The sequence below is a fragment of the Oncorhynchus nerka genome, linkage group LG18 (assembly GCF_034236695.1).
Source record: "Oncorhynchus nerka isolate Pitt River linkage group LG18, Oner_Uvic_2.0, whole genome shotgun sequence".
Taxonomy (NCBI): Eukaryota; Metazoa; Chordata; class Actinopteri; order Salmoniformes; family Salmonidae; genus Oncorhynchus; species Oncorhynchus nerka.
Window position 1 is genome coordinate 1,462,237 of NC_088413.1, and position 22,288 is coordinate 1,484,524.

The window sequence follows — 22,288 nt, forward strand, 5'->3', positions numbered from 1 at the left end:
CTCTCTCTCTCTCTCTCTCTCTCTCTCTTCTTGACATATAGTGTTGACCCTTTTGATCTTGACTCAGCTCATAGACCTCTAGCATCTACACCCCTCCCTTCTCCTACTCTAACAGAACACCAATATAATATATAATACATAATATATACTCTCATTCATTTACATAGAGACAGATACAATCAGTCATTGACACACTGAATATACAACAGTCAGACGCATAACACCATCACAACTTAACTGACATTAGTGCCTGTCCCCAGATGGACAGTTAGACTACAGTAAAGTACATTTACAGGTGATCACATCATTGTCCTGCTTTGAGACACATTTTTACTGTCTGCTTCCAGTTGTATGTTATTTTACTAACCCTGCAAATGGTAAGATATCTTACAATATTACTGTCACACGTGTATATCAGTATAACAGCATCTTACCTGTGAACCAGAACAGGGTCATCAGTACCACTGCAGGTATCATATCTGCCTCTAACTTGGGCTCCACTGACGAAACAAGTCTACTGTCATGAAGAGAGGACTGAAGAGTGAGAAATACTGCTAGGCTATATGACTTCTATATCATTACTTCCTTACTTATATGACGTGACAAACCTTTAAGCAGATAAGATCAGTTAAACCCACCTACATACAGGAAACACTGACATTAGAAAAACTCCACAGGAAACTGCTGGCAGAGCAGCAAAGTTACACATAGTGTGTCCTATAATATCACCTCTAACTTTCTACTGCTTGAGTTCACCTCTTATAGAATATTGGCTTAATGTTCCAGCACCTAAATATAAACAGTACCAGCACCCAAAATGAGTACTGATGAGGTCTCATGTTAGAGCAGGAGAAGGGGGGATGTGGTGTAGAAGCTAGAGGTCTGTTACCCAAGTCAACACAACAGGCCTGATGCTATATGTCAGGGTCAGGCTGGGCTGGACCAAGAGAGGAACAGGTTACTGGTTATGATGACATCACTGGTGAGAAGTCAGTGATACAAATATATTCAGTTGGTTGAAATGTCAGTCTCTCTCTCCCTCCTCCCTCGTCTCCTTCTACCAACCCAGTCTGTCAATAAGTCCTATCTCTCTCTCATCTCTCTCTCCCCGCTCTCCCTCCTCCCCTGTCTCCTTCTACCAACCCAGTCTGTCAATAAGTCCTATCTCTCTCTCATCTCTCTCTCCCCTCTCTCTCCCTCCTCTCCGGTCTCCTTCTACCAACCCAGTCTGTCAGTGAGTGAGTGTCACGGTTGTTGTATACATAATGAGCGGACCAAGGCACAGCGTGAGTAGAGTTCCACATATTTATTAAAGTGAACCTTCAAAGAATAACACAGAATAAACAAACGTGAAGTTCGTAGCGCACAGAGCAATGAACCAAAACAGAACAATATCCCACAAACACAGGTAGGAAAAGGACCCCACTAAGTATCATCCCCAATTAGAGGCAACGATCATCAGCTGACTCCAATTGGGTACCATACTCACACCAACATAGAAATTCAAGACTAGAACATCCCCCAAGTCACGCCCTGACTTATTGCACCATCGAGAACCCCAGGGTTCTCTATGGTCAGGGCGTGACAGTAAGTCCTATCTCTCTCTCTCTCATCTCTATCTCCCTCCTCCAGTCTCCTTCTACCAACTCAGTCTGCGTAAATATTTGTATGAACATAGCAAGATTCAACAACTGAGACATAAACTGAACAAGTTCAACAGACATGTGACTAACAGATATAGAATAATGTGTCCCTGAACAAAGGGGGAAGGGGGTCAAAATCAAAAGTAACAGTCAGTATCTGGTGTGGCCACCAGCTGCATTAAGTACTGTAGTGCATCTCCTCCTCGTGGACTGCACCATATTTGCTAGTTCTTGCTGTGAGATGTTACCCCAATTTTCCACCAAGGCACCTGCAAGTTCCCAGACATTTCAGTTCCCAGACATGCCCTAGCCCTCACCCTCCTATCCAACAGGTCCCAGACGTGCCCTAGCCCTCACCCTCCTATCCAACAGGTCCCAGACGTGCCCTAGCCCTCACCCTCCTATCCAACAGGTACCAGACGTGCCCTAGCCCTCACCCTCCTATCCAACAGGTACCAGACATGCCCTAGCCCTCACCCTCCTATCCAACAGGTCCCAGACGTGCCCTAGCCCTCACCCTCCTATCCAACAGGTCCCAGACATGCCCTAGCCCTCACCCTCCTATCCAACAGGTCCCAGACGTGCCCTAGCCCTCACCCTCCGATCCAACAGGTCCCAGACGTGCTCAATGGGATTGAGATCCGGGATCTTCGTTGGCCATGGCAGAACACTGATATTCCTGACTTGCAGGAAATCACGCACAGAACGAGCAGTATGGCTAGTGGCATTGTCATGCTGGAAGGTCATGTCAGGATGAGCCTGCAGGAAGGGTACCACATGAGGGAGGAGGATGGCTTCCCTGTAACGCACAGCATTGAGACAGCCTGCAATGACAACAAGCTCAGTCCGATGATGCTGTGACACACCACCCCAGACCATGACGGACCCTCCACCTCCAATCGATCCCCCTCCAGAGTACAGGCCTCGGTGTAATGCTCATTCTTTCCTCACCCCTAGTGAGACAAAACGGCGACTCATCAGTGAAGAGCACTTTTGCCAGTCCTGTCTGGTCCAGCGACGGTGGGTTTGTGCCCATAGGTGACGTTGTTGCCAGTGATGTCTGGTGAGGACCTGCGTTACAACAGGCCTACAAGCCCTCAGTCCAGCCTCTTTCAGCCTATTGCGGACAGTCTGAGCACTGATGGAGGGATTGTGCATTCCTGGTGTATATCTGGCAGTTGTTGTTGCCATTCTGTACCTGTCCCATAGGTGTGATGTTTGGATGTACCGATCCTGTGCAGATGTTGTTACATGTGGTCTGCCACTGCGAGGATCATCAGCTGTCCATCCTGTCTCCCTGTAGAGCTGTCTTAGGCGTCTCACAGTACGGACATTGCAATTTATTGCCCTGGCCACATCTGCAGTTGTCATGCCTCCTTGCAGCATGCCTAAGGCATGTTCAGGAAGATGAGCAGGGACCCTGGGCATCTTTCTTTTTGTGTTTTTCAGAGTCAGTAGAAAGGCCTCTTTAGTGTCCTAAGTTTTCATAACAGTGACCTTAATTGCCTACCGTCTGTAAGCTGTTGGTGTCTTAACGACCGTTACACAGGTGCATGTTCATTAATTGTTTATGGTTCACTGAACAAGCATGAAAAACAGTGTTAAACCCTTTACAATGAAGATCTGTGGAGTTATTTGGATTTTTACTGTTACGGTTTTCTTCCGTCGAAGGAGAGGAGGACCAAAATGCAGCGTGGTTATCTTCATACATCTTTAATAAAGATAATGACGAACAATACAAAAACCACTAAACTTAAAAACCTATACAGCCAATCTGGTGAATAACTAACACAGAGACAGGAACAATCACCCACGAAACACTCAAAGAATATGGCTGCCTAAATATGGTTCCCAATCAGAGACAACGATAAACACCTGCCTTTGATTGAGAACCACTCTAGGCAACCATAGACTTACCTAGACAACTCTACTATACCACAATCCCATTACCTACAAAAACCCCAAGACAAAACACACCACATAAATAACCCATGTCACACCCTGGCCTGACCAAAATAATAAAGAAAAACACAAAATACTAAGACCAGGGCGTGACATTTACAAATTATCTTTGAAAGACAGGGTCCTGAAAAAGGGACTTTTTTTTTGCTGAGTCTCTCTCATCTCTCTTCCTCCTCCCTTGTCTCCTTCTCTCAACCCAGTCTGTCAGTAAGTCTCTCTCTCTCTCTCTCTCTCTCTCTCTCTCTCTCTCTCTCTCTCTCTCTCTCTCTCTCTCTCTCTCTCTGTCTCTCTCTCTCCCTCCCCCTCCCCCTCCTGAGAAATATTGCTAGACTATATGACTTCTATCTCATCTCGTCCTTACTTCTATGATGTGACAAACCTTTAAGCAGATAAGATCAGTTAAACCCACCTACATACAGGAAACACTGACATTTGAACAATTCCACAGGAAACTGCTGACAGAGCAGCAAAGTTACACATAGTGTGTCCTATAATATCACCTCTAACTTTCTACTGCTTGAGTTCACCTCTTATAGAATATTGGCTTAATGTTCCAGCACCTAAATATAAACAGTACCAGCACCCAAAATGAGTACTGATGAGGTCTCATGTTAGAGCAGGAGAAGGGGGGATGTGGTGTAGAAGCTAGAGGTCTGTTACCCAGGTCAACTCAACAGGCCTGATGCTATATGTCAGGGTCAGGCTGGGCCAAGAGAGGAAAAGGTTACTGGCTATGATGACATCACTGGTGAGAAGTCAGTGATGAAAATATATTCAGCTGATTTAAATGTCAGTCTTTCTCTCCCTCCTCCCCTGTCTCCTTCTACCAACCCAGTCTGTCAATAAGTCCTATCTCTCTCATCTCCCTCTCTCCTCCCCTGTCTCCTTCTACCAACCCAGTCTGTCAATAAGTCCTATCTCTCTCTCTCATCTCTCTCTCTCCTCCCCTGTCTCCTTCTACCAACCCAGTCTGTCAATAAGTCATATCTCTCTCTCTCATCTCTCTCTCTCTCCTCCCCTGTCTCCTTCTACCAACCCAGTCTGTCAATAAGTCCTATCTCTCTCTCATCTCTCTCTCTCTCCTCCCCTGTCTCCTTCTACCAACCCAGTCTGTCAATAAGTCCTATCTCTCTCTCTCATCTCTCTCTCTCTCCTCCCCTGTCTCCTTCTACCAACCCAGTCTGTCAATAAGAACTAAACTCAGCAAAAAAAGAAACTTCCTCTCAATGTCAACTGCATTTATTTTCAGCAAACTTAACATGTGTAAATATGTGTATGAACATAAGATTCAACAACTGAGACATAAACTGAACAAGTTCCACAGACATGTGATTAACAGAAATAGAATAATGTGTCCCTGAACAAAGGGGGAGGGGTCAAAATCAAAAGTAACAGTCAGTATCTGGTGTGGCCACCAGCTGCATTAAGTACTGTGGTGCATCTCCTCCTCATGGACTACACCATATTTGCCAGTTCTTGCTGTGAGATGTTACCCCACTCTTCTACAAAGGCACCTGCAAGTTCCCAGACATTTCAGTTCCCAGACATTTCAGTTCCCAGACATTTCAGTTCCCAGACATGCCCTAGCCCTCACCCTCCGATCCAATAGGTCCCAGACGTGCTCAATGGGACTGAGATCCTGGCTCTTCGCTGGCCATGGCAAAACACTGGTATTCCTGTCTTGCAGGAAATCATGCACAGAATGAGCAATATGGCTGGTGGCATTGTCAGCTTGTTGTTGTTATTGTCATGGTTGTTCCTGTTGGGTAGCAACTTCACCAGCTTGTTATTGTTGTTGTTGTCATTGTTGTCCTGTTGGGTAGCAACTTCACCAGCTTGTTGTTGTTGTTGTCATGGTTGTTCCTGTTGGGTAGCAACTTCACCAGCTTGTTGTTGTTGTCATGGTTGTTCCTGTTGGGTAGCAACTTCACCAGCTTGTTGTTGTTGTCATGGTTGTTCCTGTTGGGTAGCAACTTCACCAGCTTGTTGTTGTTGTTGTTCTGAAGCATCTTGTGTGATGTTGGTCTTGAGGGGAGAAGGTGAGAGAAGATGGATTCTATTCATATGCTGTCCAGCTTCTGAAGAACGTATGGTGCTAGAATGGAGAGGAGATCAGTAAACAACAGAACGTATGGTGCTAGAATGGAGAGGAGATCAGTAAACAACAGAACGTATGGTGCTAGAATGGAGAGGACATCAGTAAACAACAGAACGTATGGTGCCACATAGCCTGGTTCCTCTCTAGGTTTCTTCCTAGGTTTTGGCCTTTCTACGGAGTTTTTCCTAGCCACCGTGCTTCTACACCTGCATTGCTTGCTGTTTGAGGTTTTAGGCTGGGTTTCTGTACAGCACTTTGAGATATCAGCTGATGTACAAGGGCTATATAAATAAATTTGATTTGATTTGCTAGACTGGAGACAATATATTTAGATTCTCTCCACAACTAGACAGTTACAGTACATTTGACATTAAAGTAAAATCCTAATTGTATATGTACTTACCTATATAGACACACTTCCCAGGTTTGACAGTAAAAAACTTGCTACAAAGACTATTTTCCTGACTGTCTCTACTGATGGCCTCTAACAGCAGAATAAAATAAGTGGGATATTTAAACAGCACTGAAACAGAGTAGGTTGCTAGTTGACGATGTGTTGTAAATTGTTTCAATGCTGCCGTCCACAGATCTTCTAATGTATTGTAATACCACATGTACCAATACAGTAGAATAGACAATGACCCTCCATCCAATGTTCTGCTGCTGTTGTGCAACATTGTGACGCCACTGACATGTTTACAGGTTGCCATGCCGACGAAAGAGAAGGTGTTTTCATTCTGTAACAAGGCCTTCACTTCAGTCTGGATGGCTGGTTGACTGCAGACAGGTTACACAGTATCAGTGGAGGTGTCAGGCTGTTTCTGCTCTCCTCCCAACTACTAATGGAATTGTCCTGCCAATGCAACGTATGAAAATGTATCCAGTCACTACTGTAAGTCTCTCTGGATAAGAGCGTCTGCTAAATGACTCACATGTTCAATGTAATGTTCAGTTTGACAATATCAATGGAATAGACCAAAGCAGAGCCATGTATTTAGATATGAACAGATATCTCGATTGAGGATCATGTCAGTATTTAGCTACGTTATTAGCTGTTTTGCTCACCAAAGGTGGAACAAAGTGAAACTGTTGACGTCAAAGCCTCAGTTCCGGGAGAGTAGTGGGTGAAACCATTCACCTCAGGAAAAGGGGTGATATAAATAACGTTTCCTTTCATTATGTGTTACTGAATTCATTAAGATATTTGCTGCCATTGTAGTAAGGTTGGTAATACGAGAGGTCTTCGGACCTACCATTTTTGTATAATTTTCTTTGAAAGAACAACTAGTGTGTTTTGAGTGCTTCTCCCCTATTTGGGAAGTTGGTCTGCCCGCTCCTCAGTCTGACAGATATTCTGAGAGCAGGTTCGAGTCCTCTTCCTCTGTACATAAAAACTGTTTCAAACTGTATAACACAATAGTGCTTTTGGAAAACTGGTTCATATATCCTAAAGTCAATAGCGAATGTGTCTCTGTATATATTTATTTATCCGTTCATGAATTGAAGACCTATTTCAGCCAGTTAACCAAGTTGTTGCTGTCTTAGCTAGCCGTGTTAATGACGAGCTAACGAGCACCGTTGGTCTCTGCACTACAATGTCACGCTAGTTATTACCAGCAGGTGATTTACTAGCAGGGGACTTATTGAAATATTAAGTGAATGTTTATTTTCTTACTACCTTAAAAGGTTTATATAAAAGGGTTGTACTTGTGCTCTGTATTTATGGATTAATATCACTTCACATTGAGGGTTTGTATCAATAACGTTACTGTTGTTCCAATCTAACAGATATCTTGTGTCCTACCTAACCATGTATCACTACTGTTGTTCCTATCTAACAGATATCTTGTGTCCTACCTAACCATGTGTCACTGTTGTTCCTATCTAACAGATCTCTTGTGTCCTACCTAACCATGTATCACTACTGTTGTTCCTATCTAACAGATATCTTGTGTCCTACCTAACCATGTGTCACTGTTGTTCCTATCTAACAGATATCTTGTGTCCTACCTAACCATGTATCACTACTGTTTTCCTATCTAACAGATATCTTGTGTCCTACCTAACCATGTATCACTACTGTTTTCCTATCTAACAGATATCTTGTGTCCTACCTAACCATGTGTCACTACTGTTGTTCCTATCTAACAGATATCTTGTGTCCTACCTAACCATGTATCACTACTGTTGTTCCTATATAACAGATATCTTGTGTCCTACCTAACCATGTATCACTACTGTTGTTCCTATCTAACAGATATCTTGTGTCCTACCTAACCATGTATCACTACTGTTGTTCCTGTCTAACCATGTATCACTACTGTTGTTCCTATCTAACAGATGTCTTGTGTCCTACCTAACCATGTATCACTACTGTTGCTCCTATAACAGATATCTTGTGTCCTACCTAACCATGTATCACTACTGTTGCTCCTATCTAACAGATATCTTGTATCCTACCTAACCATGTATCACTACTGTTGTTCCTATCTAACAGATATTTTGTGTTACAATAGTGCTATAAACACTGCTAATACAACAATAGTGCTAGGTGTCTGTACTATATAAACACTGCTAATCCAACAATAGTGCTAGGTGTCTGTACTATATAAACACTGCTAATCCAACAATAGTGCTAGGTGTCTGTACTATAAAAACACTGCTAATCCAACAATAGTGCTAGGTGTCTGTACTATAGAAACACTGCTAATCCAACAATAGTGCTAGGTGTCTGTACTATATAAACACTGCTAATCCAACAATAGTGCTAGGTGTCTGTACTATATAAACACTGCTAATCCAACAATAGTGCTAGGTGTCTGTACTATATAAACACTGATAATCCAACAATAGTGCTAGGTACCTGTACTACAGGTTCACACTTGAATTGAAGGGGAACTACTCTCAAATCTACATTTCTTAGATTTTTCCCAAAACTCAAAAGTGGTCTCCTGATGTGGTTTAAGCATTGTTATAAACTCCTATCCTATTTAAGCTAAGTTATAGAACATACATATATGACTTTGAGAACGAAAACCTGAAATAAAAATGAGAAATTCTGAAACCTGTTTCTTCGTCAGTTTCTCTGTTTCAATAATAGTATTACTATTATCCTACTGAACAGTACATCTTGGGTTGGTCTACTATTATCCAACTGAACAGTACAGCTTGGGTTGGTCTACTATTATCCAACTGAACAGTACAGCTTGGGTTGGTCTACTATTATCCTACTGAACAGTACAGCTTGGGTTGGTCTACTATTATCCTACTGAACAGTACAGCTTGGGTTGGTCTACTATTATCCTACTGAACAGTACAGCTTGGGTTGGTCTACTAGTATCCTACTGAACAGTACAGCTTGGGTTGGTCTACTATTATCCTACTGAACAGTACAGCTTGGTCTACTATTATCCTACTGAACAGTACAGCTTGGGTTGGTCTACTATTATTCTACTGAACAGTATAGCTTGGGTTGGTCTACTATTATCCTACTGAACAGTACAGCATGGCTTGGTCTACTATTATCCTACTGAACAGTACAGCTTGGGTTGGTCTACTATTATCCTACTGAACAGTACAGCTTGGGTTGGTCTACTATTATTCTACTGAACAGTACAGCTTGGGTTGGTCTACTATTATCCTACTGAACAGTACAGCTTGGGTTGGTCTACTATTATCCTACTGAACAGTACAGCTTGGGTTGGTCTACTATTATCCTACTGAACACTACAGCTTGGGTTGGTCTACTATTATCCTACTGACCAGTACAGCTTGGGTTGGTCTACTATTATCCTACTGAACAGTACAGCTTGGGTTGGTCTACTATTATCCTACTGAACAGTACAGCTTGGGTTGGTCTACTATTATCCTACTGAACAGTACAGCTTGGGTTGGTCTACTATTATCCTACTGAACAGTACAGCTTGGGTTGGTCTACTATTATCCTACTGAACAGTACAGCTTGGTTGGTCTACTATTATCCTACTGAACAGTACAGCTTGGGTTGGTCTACTATTATCCTACTGAACAGTACAGCTTGGGTTGGTCTACTATTATCCTACTGAACAGTACAGCTTGGGTTGGTCTACTATTATCCTACTGAACAGTACAGCTTGGGTTGGTCTACTATTATCCTACTGAATACTACAGCTTGGGTTGGTCTACTATTATCCTACTATTACTATTACAACAATGCAGTTTGAAAAAAAATATGTACAAGAATAAGAAATGAAAGTAACAAGTAATTAAAGAGCAACAGTAAAATAACAATAGCAGGACTATATACAGGTCAGTACCTGGCTCTCCAGAGAAGACAGGCTATGTGCACACAGCCCACAAAATGAGTTGGAAACTGAGATGCACTTCCTAACCTCCTGCCAAATGTATGACCAGTTAATTCATACTGTATGTTGTAGTCTGTCCAAGAGGAGAATCACACAGACTGATCTCAGTTCATTCATACTGTATGTTGTAGTCTGTCTAAGAGGGGAATCACACAGACTGATCTCAGTTAATTCATACTGTATGTTGTAGTCTGTCCAAGAGGAGAATCACACAGACTGATCTCAGTTCATTCATACTGTATGTTGTAGTCTGTCCACGAGGGGAATCACACAGACTGATCTCAGTTCATTCATACTGTATGTTGTAGTCTGTCTAATAATTAAATCACACAAGACTGACAGCCTGTAATTTTATTAAAAGCATCCAGTTGATTACATGGCAGTTTAGAGAGCAACAACATAACACTAATCTACCTCATAATCAATATAACATTTATAATCAATAACATCATTATCTCTATACTACTAACAACATAACACTAATCTACATCATAATCAATATCATAACATTTATAATCAATAACATCATTATCTCTATACTACTAACAACATAACACTAATCTACATCATAATCAATATCATAACGTTTATAATCAATAACATCATGAGAGGTAAACAACAACAAACCCCTTTATTAAAAAATGTTTCAAAATACAAAGAATGAACAGATGATTATAATAATACCTGGACTAATAATGGAAACACTTCAAGATAAAGAATCTAAGAGACACTAAATAAGATAAAGAATCTAAGAGACACTAAATAAGATAAAGAATCTAAGAGACACTAAATAAGATAAAGAATCTAAGAGACACTAAATAAGATAAAGAATCTAAGAGACACTAAATAAGATAAAGAATCTAAGAGGCACTAAATAAGATAAAGAATCTAAGAGACACTAAATAAGATAAAGAATCTAAGAGACTAAATAAGATAAAGAATCTAAGAGACACTAAATAAGATAAAGAATCTAAGAGACACTAAATAAGATAAAGAATCTAAGAGACACTATATAAGATAAAGAATCTAAGAGACACTAAATAAGATAAAGAATCTAAGAGACACTAAATAAGACAAAGAATCTAATACCCAAAACCCCATGTTACCCATAACCCCATGTTACCCCAAAACCCATGTTACCCCAAACCCCATGTTACCAAAACCCCATGTTACCCAAAACCCCATGTTACCCAAAACCCCATATTACCCAAAACCCCATGTTACCAAAACCCCATGTTACCCAAAACCCCATGTTACCAAAGACCCCATGTTACCAAAACCCCATGTTACCCCAAACCCCATGTTACCAAAACCCCATGTAACCAAAACCTAATTTAACCAAAACCTAATTTAACCAAAACCCCATGTTACCAAAATCCCATGTTACCCAGAACCCCACGTTACCCAGAACCCCACATTACCCCAAACCCCATATTACCCCAAACCCTATGTTACCCAACCCCCATGTTACCCAGAACCCCATGTTGACAAAACCCCATGTTAACAAAACCCCATGTTACCCAATATCCCATGTTACCCCAAACCCCATATTACCCAATATCCCATGTTACCCCAAACCCCATGTTACCAAAACCCCATGTTACCCCAAACCCCATGTTACCCCAAACCCCATGTTACCCCAAACCCCATGTTACCAAAACCCCATGTTACCCAAAACCCCATGTTACCCAAACCCCATGTTACCCAAACCCCATGTTGACCAAACCCCATGTTAACAAAACCCATGTTACCCCAAACCCCATATTACCCAAAATCCCATGTTACCCCAAACCCCATGTTACCCAAACCCCATGTTACCAAAACCCATGTTACCCCAAACCCCATGTTACCCCAAACCCCATGTTACCAAAACCCCATGTTACCAAAACCCCATGTTACCCAAACCCCATGTTACCCCAAACCCCATGTTACCCAAAACCCCATTTTACCCAGAACCCCATGTTACCCAAAACCCCATGTTACCCAAAACCCCATGTTTCTCTGGTGGTAAAAACCAAACTAAATGAATAATGGTGGTTGCAGTCACTCCTTTTAGATTTCTTCCAAGGTTCTAGAAAGATAAACTAATTCTGAACTTGTTATTAACATTAGAACCACTTCAGGTTTGTCACCACATTTTAAACACCAGTCCACTGCTGACCATCGATTTAAAACACAAAACTGACCTAAGATCAGCATGTAGGGTCAGATTCATTCTCCTCCTACTCCGTCCCCTGGGCTGCTCTCTCCTCTCCCGGTCCAGCTTCAGCTCTGGAGCTCAGAGAGACCATCTCCATGGCATTGACATAAAGATCCATGCTGCTCACCCTGTTCACTCTCTTCTGCCTCCTGGTGGGCTAGGGAGACACAGCACCAACAGTCAGACATTTACTCTCTAGTATCTCCATTCTCTCTCCCCCTCACCCTCTCCCTCTAGTTTAAATGACTTGTAACGTCTGAGTAAATGTCTTTACCTTGTAGTACAGGTAGGAGGTGGTGATGGTTGTCAGTAGGATCAGCAGCACTACAACGTGTCTGATGATGAAGGCTGGCAGAGGAGAGGCTGCAAACAGAAACACCTTTGATGAGGGGACTGATCATCATCACATAGATCTGTGGGAAATATGTCAATGACAAAGTTATAAGTCTGGTTCCTGTTCAGTTACCTGTGATGGCGAGGGGGAGGAGCTCACTCTCAGAGGAGAAGTTATGAGAGAAAACATAATTGTCATAAACACAGCTGTAGTTCCCTTGGTGGGAGTCATCTGCAGCAGGGAAGAGGAAGGCAGCAGAGTGATTGACAGCTGGCTGGGTTCTGTTGGAGCCGGTGAACATGAGGAGGAAGGAGCCTCCTGGGTACTGTGGTTGAGTGGAGCAGGTGATGGTGAAGTTGTAGCCCCTGAACATCTCTGGCCCCTGGTGGCCCCTGAAGACCCCTCCCATTGGGTCAGTCAGGAAGATATCAGGCTGGACCAGGAGATCTGTAACAATAAAAGAGAACAAGAAAAACCTCTTCAACTAGTTTCCTATAGATATGACAATAACATCAGCATGTAACAGTGCCAGCCACCCTCCCTCACAGGGCAACATGAGTAGTGGGCCTACAGTCACTGAGACAACATATGTTGATATCAGGCTGAAGCAGGACATCTGGAACAAGAGGAGAGAAAAAGAAAACGTAGCTCCTCAACTACTTTCCTCATTTAGATGTGACAATAACATGACATGTGACAGTGGTAGTGAGTAGAGATGTTCACTGAGGTAACACTCACATACAAAAGCATTCTGGGATATTTAAGTGGTATTTGATTCCTACTTGACTGATTGATCTATTTAGTAAAGCAGACTGACAAGTTAAACAGTCATCATGAGAGGTGCAGAGGAAGTTGTGTGAATGAAGGAAATCAGTTGAATATAATTATAATATGTTGTTATTACCTGAGCAGATCACTGTGAGTCCAGGAAGGAGATCATATCTTCTCCAACACTCCCTCAGTGAAGACTCAGACCCAGAACATGTAACTCCATTCCCTCTAGTGGTGTTTCCAGGTAGTGCTGAAACAGTGGAGCCACAACCCAGCTGTCTACACACTACTGCAGCTACATCCCTCTGGTCCCAGTCATCAGCTCCCACAATCCTCCACTCTCCCTGGTCGTATCGCTCCACTCTACCAGCACAACGACTGCCTCCTCCCACCAGCCTCACATCATCAGGCTCTGAGAAAAGAAAAGAGAGAGACAGTAATCTTACTATTTTCTCACTAAAACACACCTATATTGTCTCTCATATTCTTCACTCCAGGTGAGAAACAATGTTGATTGAGTGACAAACTGTTTCTTACCTGAGCAGGTGAGTCCAACAGCATTACCAGGTAGGCAGGTGTTGTTCTCTCTGTCTGAGGTGTCACAGTCCAGGAGAAGGGACTCTTTGCCTTTACACTGGAACTCTTTATCCCAGGTCTGACCCTCACCTTCTCCATAGAGCCCCCCCTGTAGAGCTGCAGGAGCCCCACAGCCAACATCCCTACAGACTACCTCTGCATCCTGCCGGTCAAAGTCAGCTTCACACACTGAGGCCCAGGACTGATTGGACTTCACCTCCACTCTCCCAGAGCAGAGACCAGCTCCATCCACAAGCCGCACAGACTCTGGAGAAAAAGAGTTGGTTGAACATTCAATCAGTTTTGTTGATGACACTGTCAAGGACTAAACACAAATATGTTGGATAAAAGATTGTAGTTTGCTATGTTTGATACTGTAAGAGGTAGAAATGGGTTCTTAGTCACTCAGGATCGGGTTGGGAATAATGCAGGCAGGAGACAGGAATAAGTTCACTTCACTTTATAGAAAATAAACAGCTGGACATCCATCAGGCAGCTTCACTTCAGTACCATCTGATCTACAATGATCTGCCCATGAACATCTCCCATAAACCAATATGACAAACACAAATATAATGTTTAAATACATCTGACATCTCTCCCTCTATTTAAATGAAATAAAAACACATAAAACATGATACATGGTAATATTGTATAATGTATAAATAAATCTCTCAATATGACCAGTCTCTTACCTGAACAGATCACATGACGATAATATTCACCATCACAGAAACCAGGTTTTCCTATGATGTCACACTGTCTAATAGAAGACTCATCTCCACTACACCTATATAGTCTGACTCCTCTTCTTCCATATTCAATCAGAGGTCCTATAGATTCAGCTACAACATTCCCACAGTCCAGCTCTCTACACAAAACCTTGGTCTCTATCATTATGCTCCACCAACTAGTACATAGACCTGTCCACTCTCCTTCATAGAAGACTTCCACTGTCCCAGAACAGGAAGTGGTCCCATTCACCAGTCTGACTGAGAGTTCAGCTGTAAACAGCAGAGAGGAAAACACAGTGGTGAGGACAGATGATGACAGTGATTCTGTTATTCTAACAGCAGTGATGCTTTGTGGTTGACAAGTATTAGTAGTTCCATAAAACACTAATTGTTATTGGGGTTTTAGAATGGTTTGTATGGACACATGAATTTCTCCATGTGGGATAATAAAGTTGACTAATATTGAACTGCTATAATCACTGTAGATTTATACTCTACCTACCTGGTGGACTGACGCTTTGAGCCTGGAGATCTGAGGAGAAAGAGAGAGACAGAGGAAGAGAGAGACAGAGGTTAAATGAACATCAACATGACCTTTCATGATGTGATGGGGAAGACAGGCTTATCGTTGGTATGGTGCAACAACACCCATGTGTACATACACTATATATACAAAAGTATGTGGACACCCTTTCAAATTAGTGGATTCTATTTCAGCCACACCCCTTCCTGACAAATGTATAAAATCAAACACTCAGCCATGCAATCTCCATAGACAAAATTGTCAGTAGAATTGAGTTAATGAACTCCCCCTCTCTTCTCCACTCCTCGCCCCTCTCCTCTCCTCTTCACCCCCTCTCTCCTCCTCTTCAACCCCTCTCTTCTCCTCTTCTCCCCTCTCCTCTACTCTTCTCCATTCTCTTCTCCCCTCCTCTTCTCACCCTCTCCTTTTCAACCCCTCTCTTCTTCATCCACCGCCTCTTCTCCCCCTCTCTTCCCCTCTTCTCCCCCTCTCTTCCCCTCTCTCTCTTCATCTCCTCTCCTCTTCACCCTCCCCCCCTCTCTCTTCTCCTCTCCTCCCCTCTCTCCCTCTCTCCTCCCACCTCTCTCTTCTCCCCTCTCTCCCCTCCTCTTCAACCCCTCTCTTCTCCCCCTTCTCCCCCTCTCTTCTCCCCCCCTCCCTTCTCTCACTTTCTCTTCCCCCCCCTCCCCTTCCTCTTCTCCCCTCCCTCTCCTTTTCTCCTCCTCTCTCTCTCCTCCCCCCCCTCTCCTTATCTCTTCTCTTCTCCCCCTCTCCTCCTCTTCTTCCCCCTTCTCCCCTCTCCTCCCCCTCTCTCCTCTTCTCCTCTCTCTTCTCCCCTTTCTCTCTCCCTCCCTCTTCTTTCTTCCCTCTTCTCTTCTCCCCCTCTCTCTCTCTTCTCCCCCTCTCCCTTCACCCCCTCCTCTCCTCTTCTCCTTTTCTCCCCTCTCCTCTTCTCCCCCTCTCCTCTTCTCCTCTCCTCTCCTCTCCTCTTCTCTTCTCTTCTCTTCTCCCCTCTCCTCTCCTCTCCTCTCTCTCTCCTCTTCTCTCCCCTCTCTCTCTCCCCCTCTCCTCCCCCTCTCCTCCCCTCTTCTCTTCTCTTCTCCATCTCCTCTCTCTCCTCTCCTCTCCTCTCCTCTCCTCTTCTCTCTTCTCTCCTCTCCCTCCCCTCCTCTTCTCCCCCTCTCCTCTCCTCCTCTCTTCTCTTCTCTCCTCTTCTCTTCTCTTCTCTTCTCTTCTCCCCCTCTTCTCTCTCTTCTCTCCTCTTCTCTTCTCCCCCTCTCCTCTTCTCCCCCTCTCCTCTCCTCTCCTCTCCCTCTCCTCTCCTCTCCTCTCCCTCTCCCCCTCTTCTCTCTCTCTTCTCTTCTCTCTCTCTCTCCTCTCCTCTCCTCTCCTCTTCTCCCCCTCTCCTCTCTCTCCTCTTCTCTTCTCTTCTCTCTTCTCTCCCTTCTTCTCTCTTCTCCCCCTCTCCTCTCCTCCCCCTTTCCTCTCCTCTTCTCCCCATCTCCTATTCTCCCCTTCTCTCCCTCTCTTCTCCTCTTCTCCCCCTCTCCTCTTCTCCCCATCTCCTCTCCTCCCTCTCCCCCCTCTCCTCTTCTCTTCTCTCCCTCTTCTCCCCCTCTCCTCTCCTCCTCTCCTCTCTCTTCTCCTCTTCTCCCTCTTCTCCTCTCCTCTCCTCTCCTCTCTTCTCTTCTCTTCTCCCCTCTCTCCTCTCTCCCCCTCTCCTCTCCTCTCCCCCTCTCCTCTTCTCTCCTCTCTCTCCCCCTTTCCTCTTCTCTTCTCCCCCTCTCTTCTCCTCTTCTCTCCCTCTCTTCCCCTCTTCTCTCCCTCTCCCTCTCCTCCCCCTCCCTCTCCTCTTCTCCTCCCCCTCTCCTCTCCTCTTCTCCCCCTCTCCTCTCCTGTTCTCTTCTCCCCCTCTCCTCTTCTCCCCCTCTCTTCTCCTCTTCTCTCCCTCTCTTCTCCTCTTCTCTCCCTCTCCTCTCCTCTTCTCCCCCTCTCCTCTCCTCTCCTCCACACTCTCCTCTCCTCTTCTCCCCCTCTCCTCTCCTCTTCTCTTCTCCCCCTCTCTCTTCTCCCCCTCTCCTCTCCTCCCCCTCTCCTCTCCTCCCCCTCTCCTCTCCTCTCCCCCTCTCCTCTCCTCTCCTCTCTCTCTCTCTCTCCCCCCCCCTCTCTCTCTTCTCTCTCCCCGTCTCCTCTTCTCCCCTTCTCCCCCTCTCCTCTCCTCCCCCTCTCCTCTCCTCCTCCCTCTCCTCTCCTCTTCTCTTCTCCCCTCTCCTCTTCTCTTCTCCCCCTCTCCTCTCCTCACTCCCTCTCCTCTCCTCTTCTCCCCCTCTCCTCTCCTCTTCTCTCTCCCCCTCTTCTCCCCTCTCTTCTCTTCTCCCCTCTCTCTCCTCCCCTCTCCTCTCCTCTTCTCCCCCTCTCCTCTCCTCTTCTCTTCTCCCCCTCTCCTCTCCTCCCCCCCCTCTCTCCTCTCCTCTTCTCCCCCTCTCCTCTCTCTCCTCTCCTCCTCTCCTCTCCTCTTCTCCCCCCTCCTCTCCTCTTCTCTTCTCCCCCTCTCCTCTTCTCCCCCTCTCTCCTCTCCTCTTCTCTCCTCTCCTCTCTCTCTCTCTCCTCTCCCTCTCCTCTCCTCTTCTCCCCCTCTCTCCTCTTCTCTCCCTCTCTTCTCCTCTTCTCTCCCTCTCTTCTCCTCTCTCTCTCCTCTCCTCTCTCTCTCTCCTCTCCTCTCCCCCTCTCCTCTCCTCTTCTCCCCCTCTCCTCTCCTCTTCTCTTATCCCCCTCTCCTCTCCTCCCCCTCTCCTCTCCTCTTCTCCCCCTCTCCTCTTCTCCTCCTCTCCTCTCCTCCCCTCTCCTCTCCTCCCCCTCTCCTCTCCTCCCCCTCTCCTCTCCTCTTCTCCCCCTCTCCTCTTCTCTTCTCCTCTCCTCTCTCTCCTCTTCTCCCCCTCTCTCTCCTCCTCTCTCCCTCTCCTCCTCTTCTCCCCCTCTCCTCTTCCTCCTCTTCTCCCCCTCTCCTCTCCTCTTATCCCCCTCTCCTCTCCTCCCCTCTCCTCTCCTCTTCTCCCCTCTCTCCTCCTCTCCTCCTCTCCTCTTCTCCCCTCTCCTCTCCTCTTCTCCTCTCCTCCTCTCTCTTCTCTTCTCCCCCTCTCCTCTCCTCCCCCCCTCTCCTCTTCTCTTCTCCCCCTCTCCTCTCCTCTTCTCCCCCTCTCCTCTCCTCTTCTCTTATCCCCTCTCCTCTCCTCTCCCTCTCCTCTCCTCTCCTCTCCTCTCTCTCTCCTCTTCTCTTCTCCCCCTCTCCTCTCCTCTTCTCCTCCTCTCCTCCCCTCCCCTCTCCTCTTCTCCCCCTCTCCTCTCTCTCCCCCTCTCCTCTTCTCTTCTCCCCCTCTCCTCTCCTCTTCTCCCCCTCTCCTCTCTCTTCTCCCCCTCTCCTCTCTCTCTCTCCCCTTCTCCCCTCTCTCTTCTCTTCTCTCCTCTCCTCTCCTCTCTCTTCTCCCCTCTCCTCTCTCCTCTTCTCTCCCTCTCCTCTCCTCTTCTCCCCCTCTCCTCTCCTCTTCTCCTCCCCACTCTCCTCTCCTCTTCTCCCCCTCTCCTCTCCTCTTCTCTTCTCCTCCCTCTCTCTCCTCTTCTCCCCCTCTCCTCTCCTCCCCCCTCCTCTCTCTTCTCCCCTCTCTCTCTCCTCCCCCCTCTCCTCTCCTCTTCTCCCTCTCTCCTCTTCTCCCCCTCTCCTCTCCTCTCCTCCCCTCTCCTCTCCTCTTCTCCCCCTCTCCTCTCTCTTCTCCCCCTCTCCTCTTCTCCCCCTCTCCTCTCCTCCTCTCCCCTCTCCTCTCCTCTTCTCCCCCTCTCCTCTCCTCTTCTCTCCCCTCCCTCCTCTCCTCTTCTCCCCCTCCCCCCTCTCCTCTTCTCTTCTCCCCCTCTCCTCTCCCTCTTCTCCTCTCCTCTCCTCTTCCCTCTCTCTCTTCTCTTCTCTCTCCTCTCCTCTCTCTTCTCCCTTCTCCCTCTCCTCTCCTCTTCTCCTCCTCTCCTCTCCTCCCCTCTCCTCTTCTCTTCTCCCCCTCTCCTCTCCTCTTCTCCCCCTCTCCTCCTCTTCTCCTCCCCCTCTCCTCTCCTCCTCTCCTCTCTCCCCTCTCCTCTTCTCCCCCTCTCCTCTCCTCTTCTCTTCTCTTCTCCTCTCTCCCCCTCTCCTCTCCTCTCCTCTCCTCTCCTCTCTCTCTCCTCTCTTCTCCCCCTCTTCTCTCCCTCTCTCCTCCCTCCTCTCCCTCTCTTCTCCTCTTCTCTTCCTCTCTTCTCTTCTCCCCCTCTCCTCTCCTCTTCTCTTCTCCCCCTCTCCTCTCTCTCCCCTCTCCTCTCCTCTTCCCTCTCCTCTCCCTCTCCTCTCCTCTCCTCTCCCCCTCTCCTCTCCCTCTCCTCTCCTCTTCTCTCTCTCTTCTCTCTCCTCTCCTCCTCTCTCCTCTCTCTCTTCTCCCCATCTTCTCCTCTCCTCCCATCCCCTCTCTCTCCTCTTCTCCTCCCTCCCTCTCTCTCTCCCCCTCTCCTCTCATCTCCTCCCCCTCTCCTCTTCTCTCCCTCTCCTCTCCTCTCCTCCCCCTCCTCTCCTCTTCTCCCCCATCTCCTCTTCTCCCCTCTCCCTCTCTTCTCCTCTTCCCCTCTCTTCTCCTCTTCTCTCCTCTCTCTCTCCCTCTCCCCCCTCTCTCCTCTCCCTCTTCTCCTCTCTCTCTCCTCTCCTCTCCTCTCCTCCCCCTCTTCTCTCCTCTCCTCTCCTCTCCTCTCCTCTTCTCCCCCTCTCCTCTCCTCTTCTCTTCTCCCCCTCTCCTCTTCTCCTCTCTTCTCTCTCTCTTCTCTTCTCCTCCTTCTCTCCTCTCTCTCCTCTCCCCTCCTCTCTCTCCTCTCCTCCCTCTCCCCTCTCCTCTTCTCCCCCTCTCTCCCTCCTCTTCTCTCCTCTCTCTCCTCTTCCTCTCCTCTCCTCTCCCTCTCCTCCCTCTTCTCCCCCTCTCCTCTCCTCCTTCTCCCCCTCTCCTCTCCTCTTCTCTCTCCTCTCCTCCCCCTCTCCTCTTCTCCTCTCCTCTCTCCTCTCTTCTCCCTCTTCTCCCCCTCCCTCTCCTCTCCTCTTCTCCCCCTCTCCTCTCCTCCCCCTCCTCCCTCTCTCTCTCCCCTCTCCTCTCTCTCCCCCCCTCTCCTCTCCTCTCCTCTCTCCTCTCCTCTTCTCTTCTCCCCCTCTCCTCTTCTCCTCCTCTTCTCTCCCCCCCTCTCCTCTCCTCTCCTCCCCCTCTCCTCTCTCTTCTCCCCGTCTCCTATTCTCCCCTTCTCCCCCTCTCTCTCTTCTCCCCCTCTCCTCCTCTCCTCTCCTCTTCTCTTCTCCCCTCTCCTCTCCTCTCCCTCTCTCTCTCTCTCCCCTCTCCTCTCTCTCCTCTCCTCTCCTCCTCTCCTCTTCTCCTCCTCTCCCTCTCTCCTCTCCTCTCTTTCTCCCCCTCTCCTCTCCTCTCCTCCTCTCCTCTCCTCTCCTCTCCCTCCTCTCTCTCTCTCTCTCCTCTCCTCCCCTCTTCTCTCCCCCTCTCCTCTTCTCCCCCTCTCCTCTCTCTCTCTCTCTCCTCTCCCCTCTCCTCTCCCTCTCCTCTTCTCTCCTCTCCTCTCCTCTTCTCCCCCTCCCTCTCCTCCCCCCTCCTCTCTTCTCCTCCCTCTCCTCTCTCTTCTCTTCTCCCCTCTCCTCTCCTCTCTCCCTCTCCTCTCCTCTTCTCCCCTCTCCTCTCCTCTCCTCTCTCCCCTCCCTCTCCTCTCTCTCCCCCTCTCCTCTCCTCTCCCCCCTCCTCTCCTCCTCTCCTCTCCTCCTCTTCTCCCTCCCTCTCTCCTCTTCTCCCCCCCTCTCCTCTTCTCCCCCCTCTCTCTCTCTTCTCCCCCTCTCCTCTCCTCTTCTCCCCCTCTCCTCTTCCTCTCTCTCCTCCCCCTCTCCTCTTCTCTCCCTCCCCCTCTCCTCTTCCTCCCTCTCCTCTCTCCCTCTCTTCTCTCCTCTCCTCTCCTCTCTCCTCTCCTCTTCTCCCCTCTCCTCTCTCTTCTCCCCTCTCCTCTCCTCCTCTCCTCTCCTCTCTCTCTCTTCTCCCCCTCTCCTCTCCCTTCTCTCCCCCTCTCCTCTTCTCACTCCCCCTCTCCTCCCTCTCTCTCCTCTCCTCTTCTCCTCCTCTCTCTCCCTCTCCCTCTTCTCCTCTCCCCCTCTCCTCTCCTCTCTCTCTCCTCTCCTCTCCTCCTCTCCTCTCCTCTCTCTTCTCCCCCTCTCCTCTTCTCCTCCTCTCCCTCCTCTCCCTCCTCTCCTCTCCTCTCTCTCTCCTCTCCTCTTCTCTTCTCTCCTCTCCTCTCCTCCCCCTCTCCTCTCTCTCTCCCCTCTCTCCTCCTCTCCTCTCCTCTCCTCTTCTCTCTCCCCTCTCTCTCTCCTCTCTCTCCCCCTCTCCTCTCCTCTTCTCTCCCTCTCCCCCTCTCCTCTCCTCTTCTCTTCTCCCCCTCTCCTCTCCTCTCTCTCTCCTCTCTCCTCTCCTCTCCTCTCCTCCCCTTCTCTCCTCTCCTCTTCTCCCCTCCCCTCCTCTCCTCTTCTCTTCTCCCCTCCCTCTCTCTCCCTCTCTCCTCTCTCTCTTCTCCCCCTCTCCTCTCCTCTTCTCTCTCCTCTCTCCCCCTCTCCTCTCCCCCTCTCCTCTCCTCTTCTCTTCTCCCCCTCTCCTCTTCTCCCCCTCTCCTCTCCTCCCCTCTCCTCTCCTCTCTCCTCTCCTCTCCTCTCCTCTCTCCCCTCCTCTCCTCTCCTCTCCTCTTCTCTTCTCCCCTCTCCTCTCCTCTCTCTCTTCTCCCCCTCTCCTCTCCTCTTCTCCCCCTCTCCTCTCCTCTCTCCCCCTCTCTCCTCCCCCTCTCCTCTTCTCTCTCCCCCTCTCCTCTCTCTTCTCTCTCTCTCTCCTCTCCTCTCCTCTCCTCTCCCTCTCTCTCTCCCCCTCTCCTCTCCTCTTCTCCCCCTCTCCTCTCCTCTCCTCTTCTCCCCTCTCCTCTCCTCTCCTCCTCCCCTCCCTCTCCTCTTCTCTCCTCTCCTCTCCTCTCTCTCTCCCCTCTCCTCTCCCTCTCTCCCCCTCTCCTCTCTCTTCTCTC

At 47.6% G+C, this 22,288-nt stretch overlaps 2 protein-coding genes across 2 annotated transcripts in view; both read right to left on the reverse strand.

Annotated features, from left to right (window-relative positions):
* LOC135561679 (CD5 antigen-like) overlaps nt 1-22,288 on the reverse strand; it is a 126,070-nt gene that overhangs the window by 18,321 nt on the left and 85,461 nt on the right. The gene's annotated exons all lie outside the window — the stretch shown is intronic.
* Nucleotides 11,958-15,370, reverse strand: LOC135561678 (deleted in malignant brain tumors 1 protein-like). The gene is made up of 6 exons (XM_065003411.1): nt 15,164-15,370; nt 14,623-14,931; nt 13,889-14,194; nt 13,485-13,763; nt 12,713-13,027; nt 11,958-12,609 (listed from the first exon to the last, which is right to left on the reverse strand). Exons 2-6 carry the CDS (start codon nt 14,822-14,824, stop codon nt 12,485-12,487), a joined length of 1,227 nt encoding a protein of 408 aa, XP_064859483.1. The 5' UTR covers nt 14,825-14,931; nt 15,164-15,370; the 3' UTR covers nt 11,958-12,484.

Coding starts and splice junctions, on each gene's coding strand:
- LOC135561678 (XM_065003411.1), bottom strand. CDS start 14,824: ATGATAGAGACCAAGGTTTTGTGTAGAGAGCTGGACTGTGGGAATGTT. Junction 13,764..13,888: donor TGTTGGACTCACCTGCTCAG/GTAAGAAACAGT, acceptor TTCTTTTCTCAG/AGCCTGATGATGTGAGGCTG. Junction 12,610..12,712: donor CCTCCCCCTCGCCATCACAG/GTAACTGAACAG, acceptor TTCTGTTTGCAG/CCTCTCCTCTGCCAGCCTTC.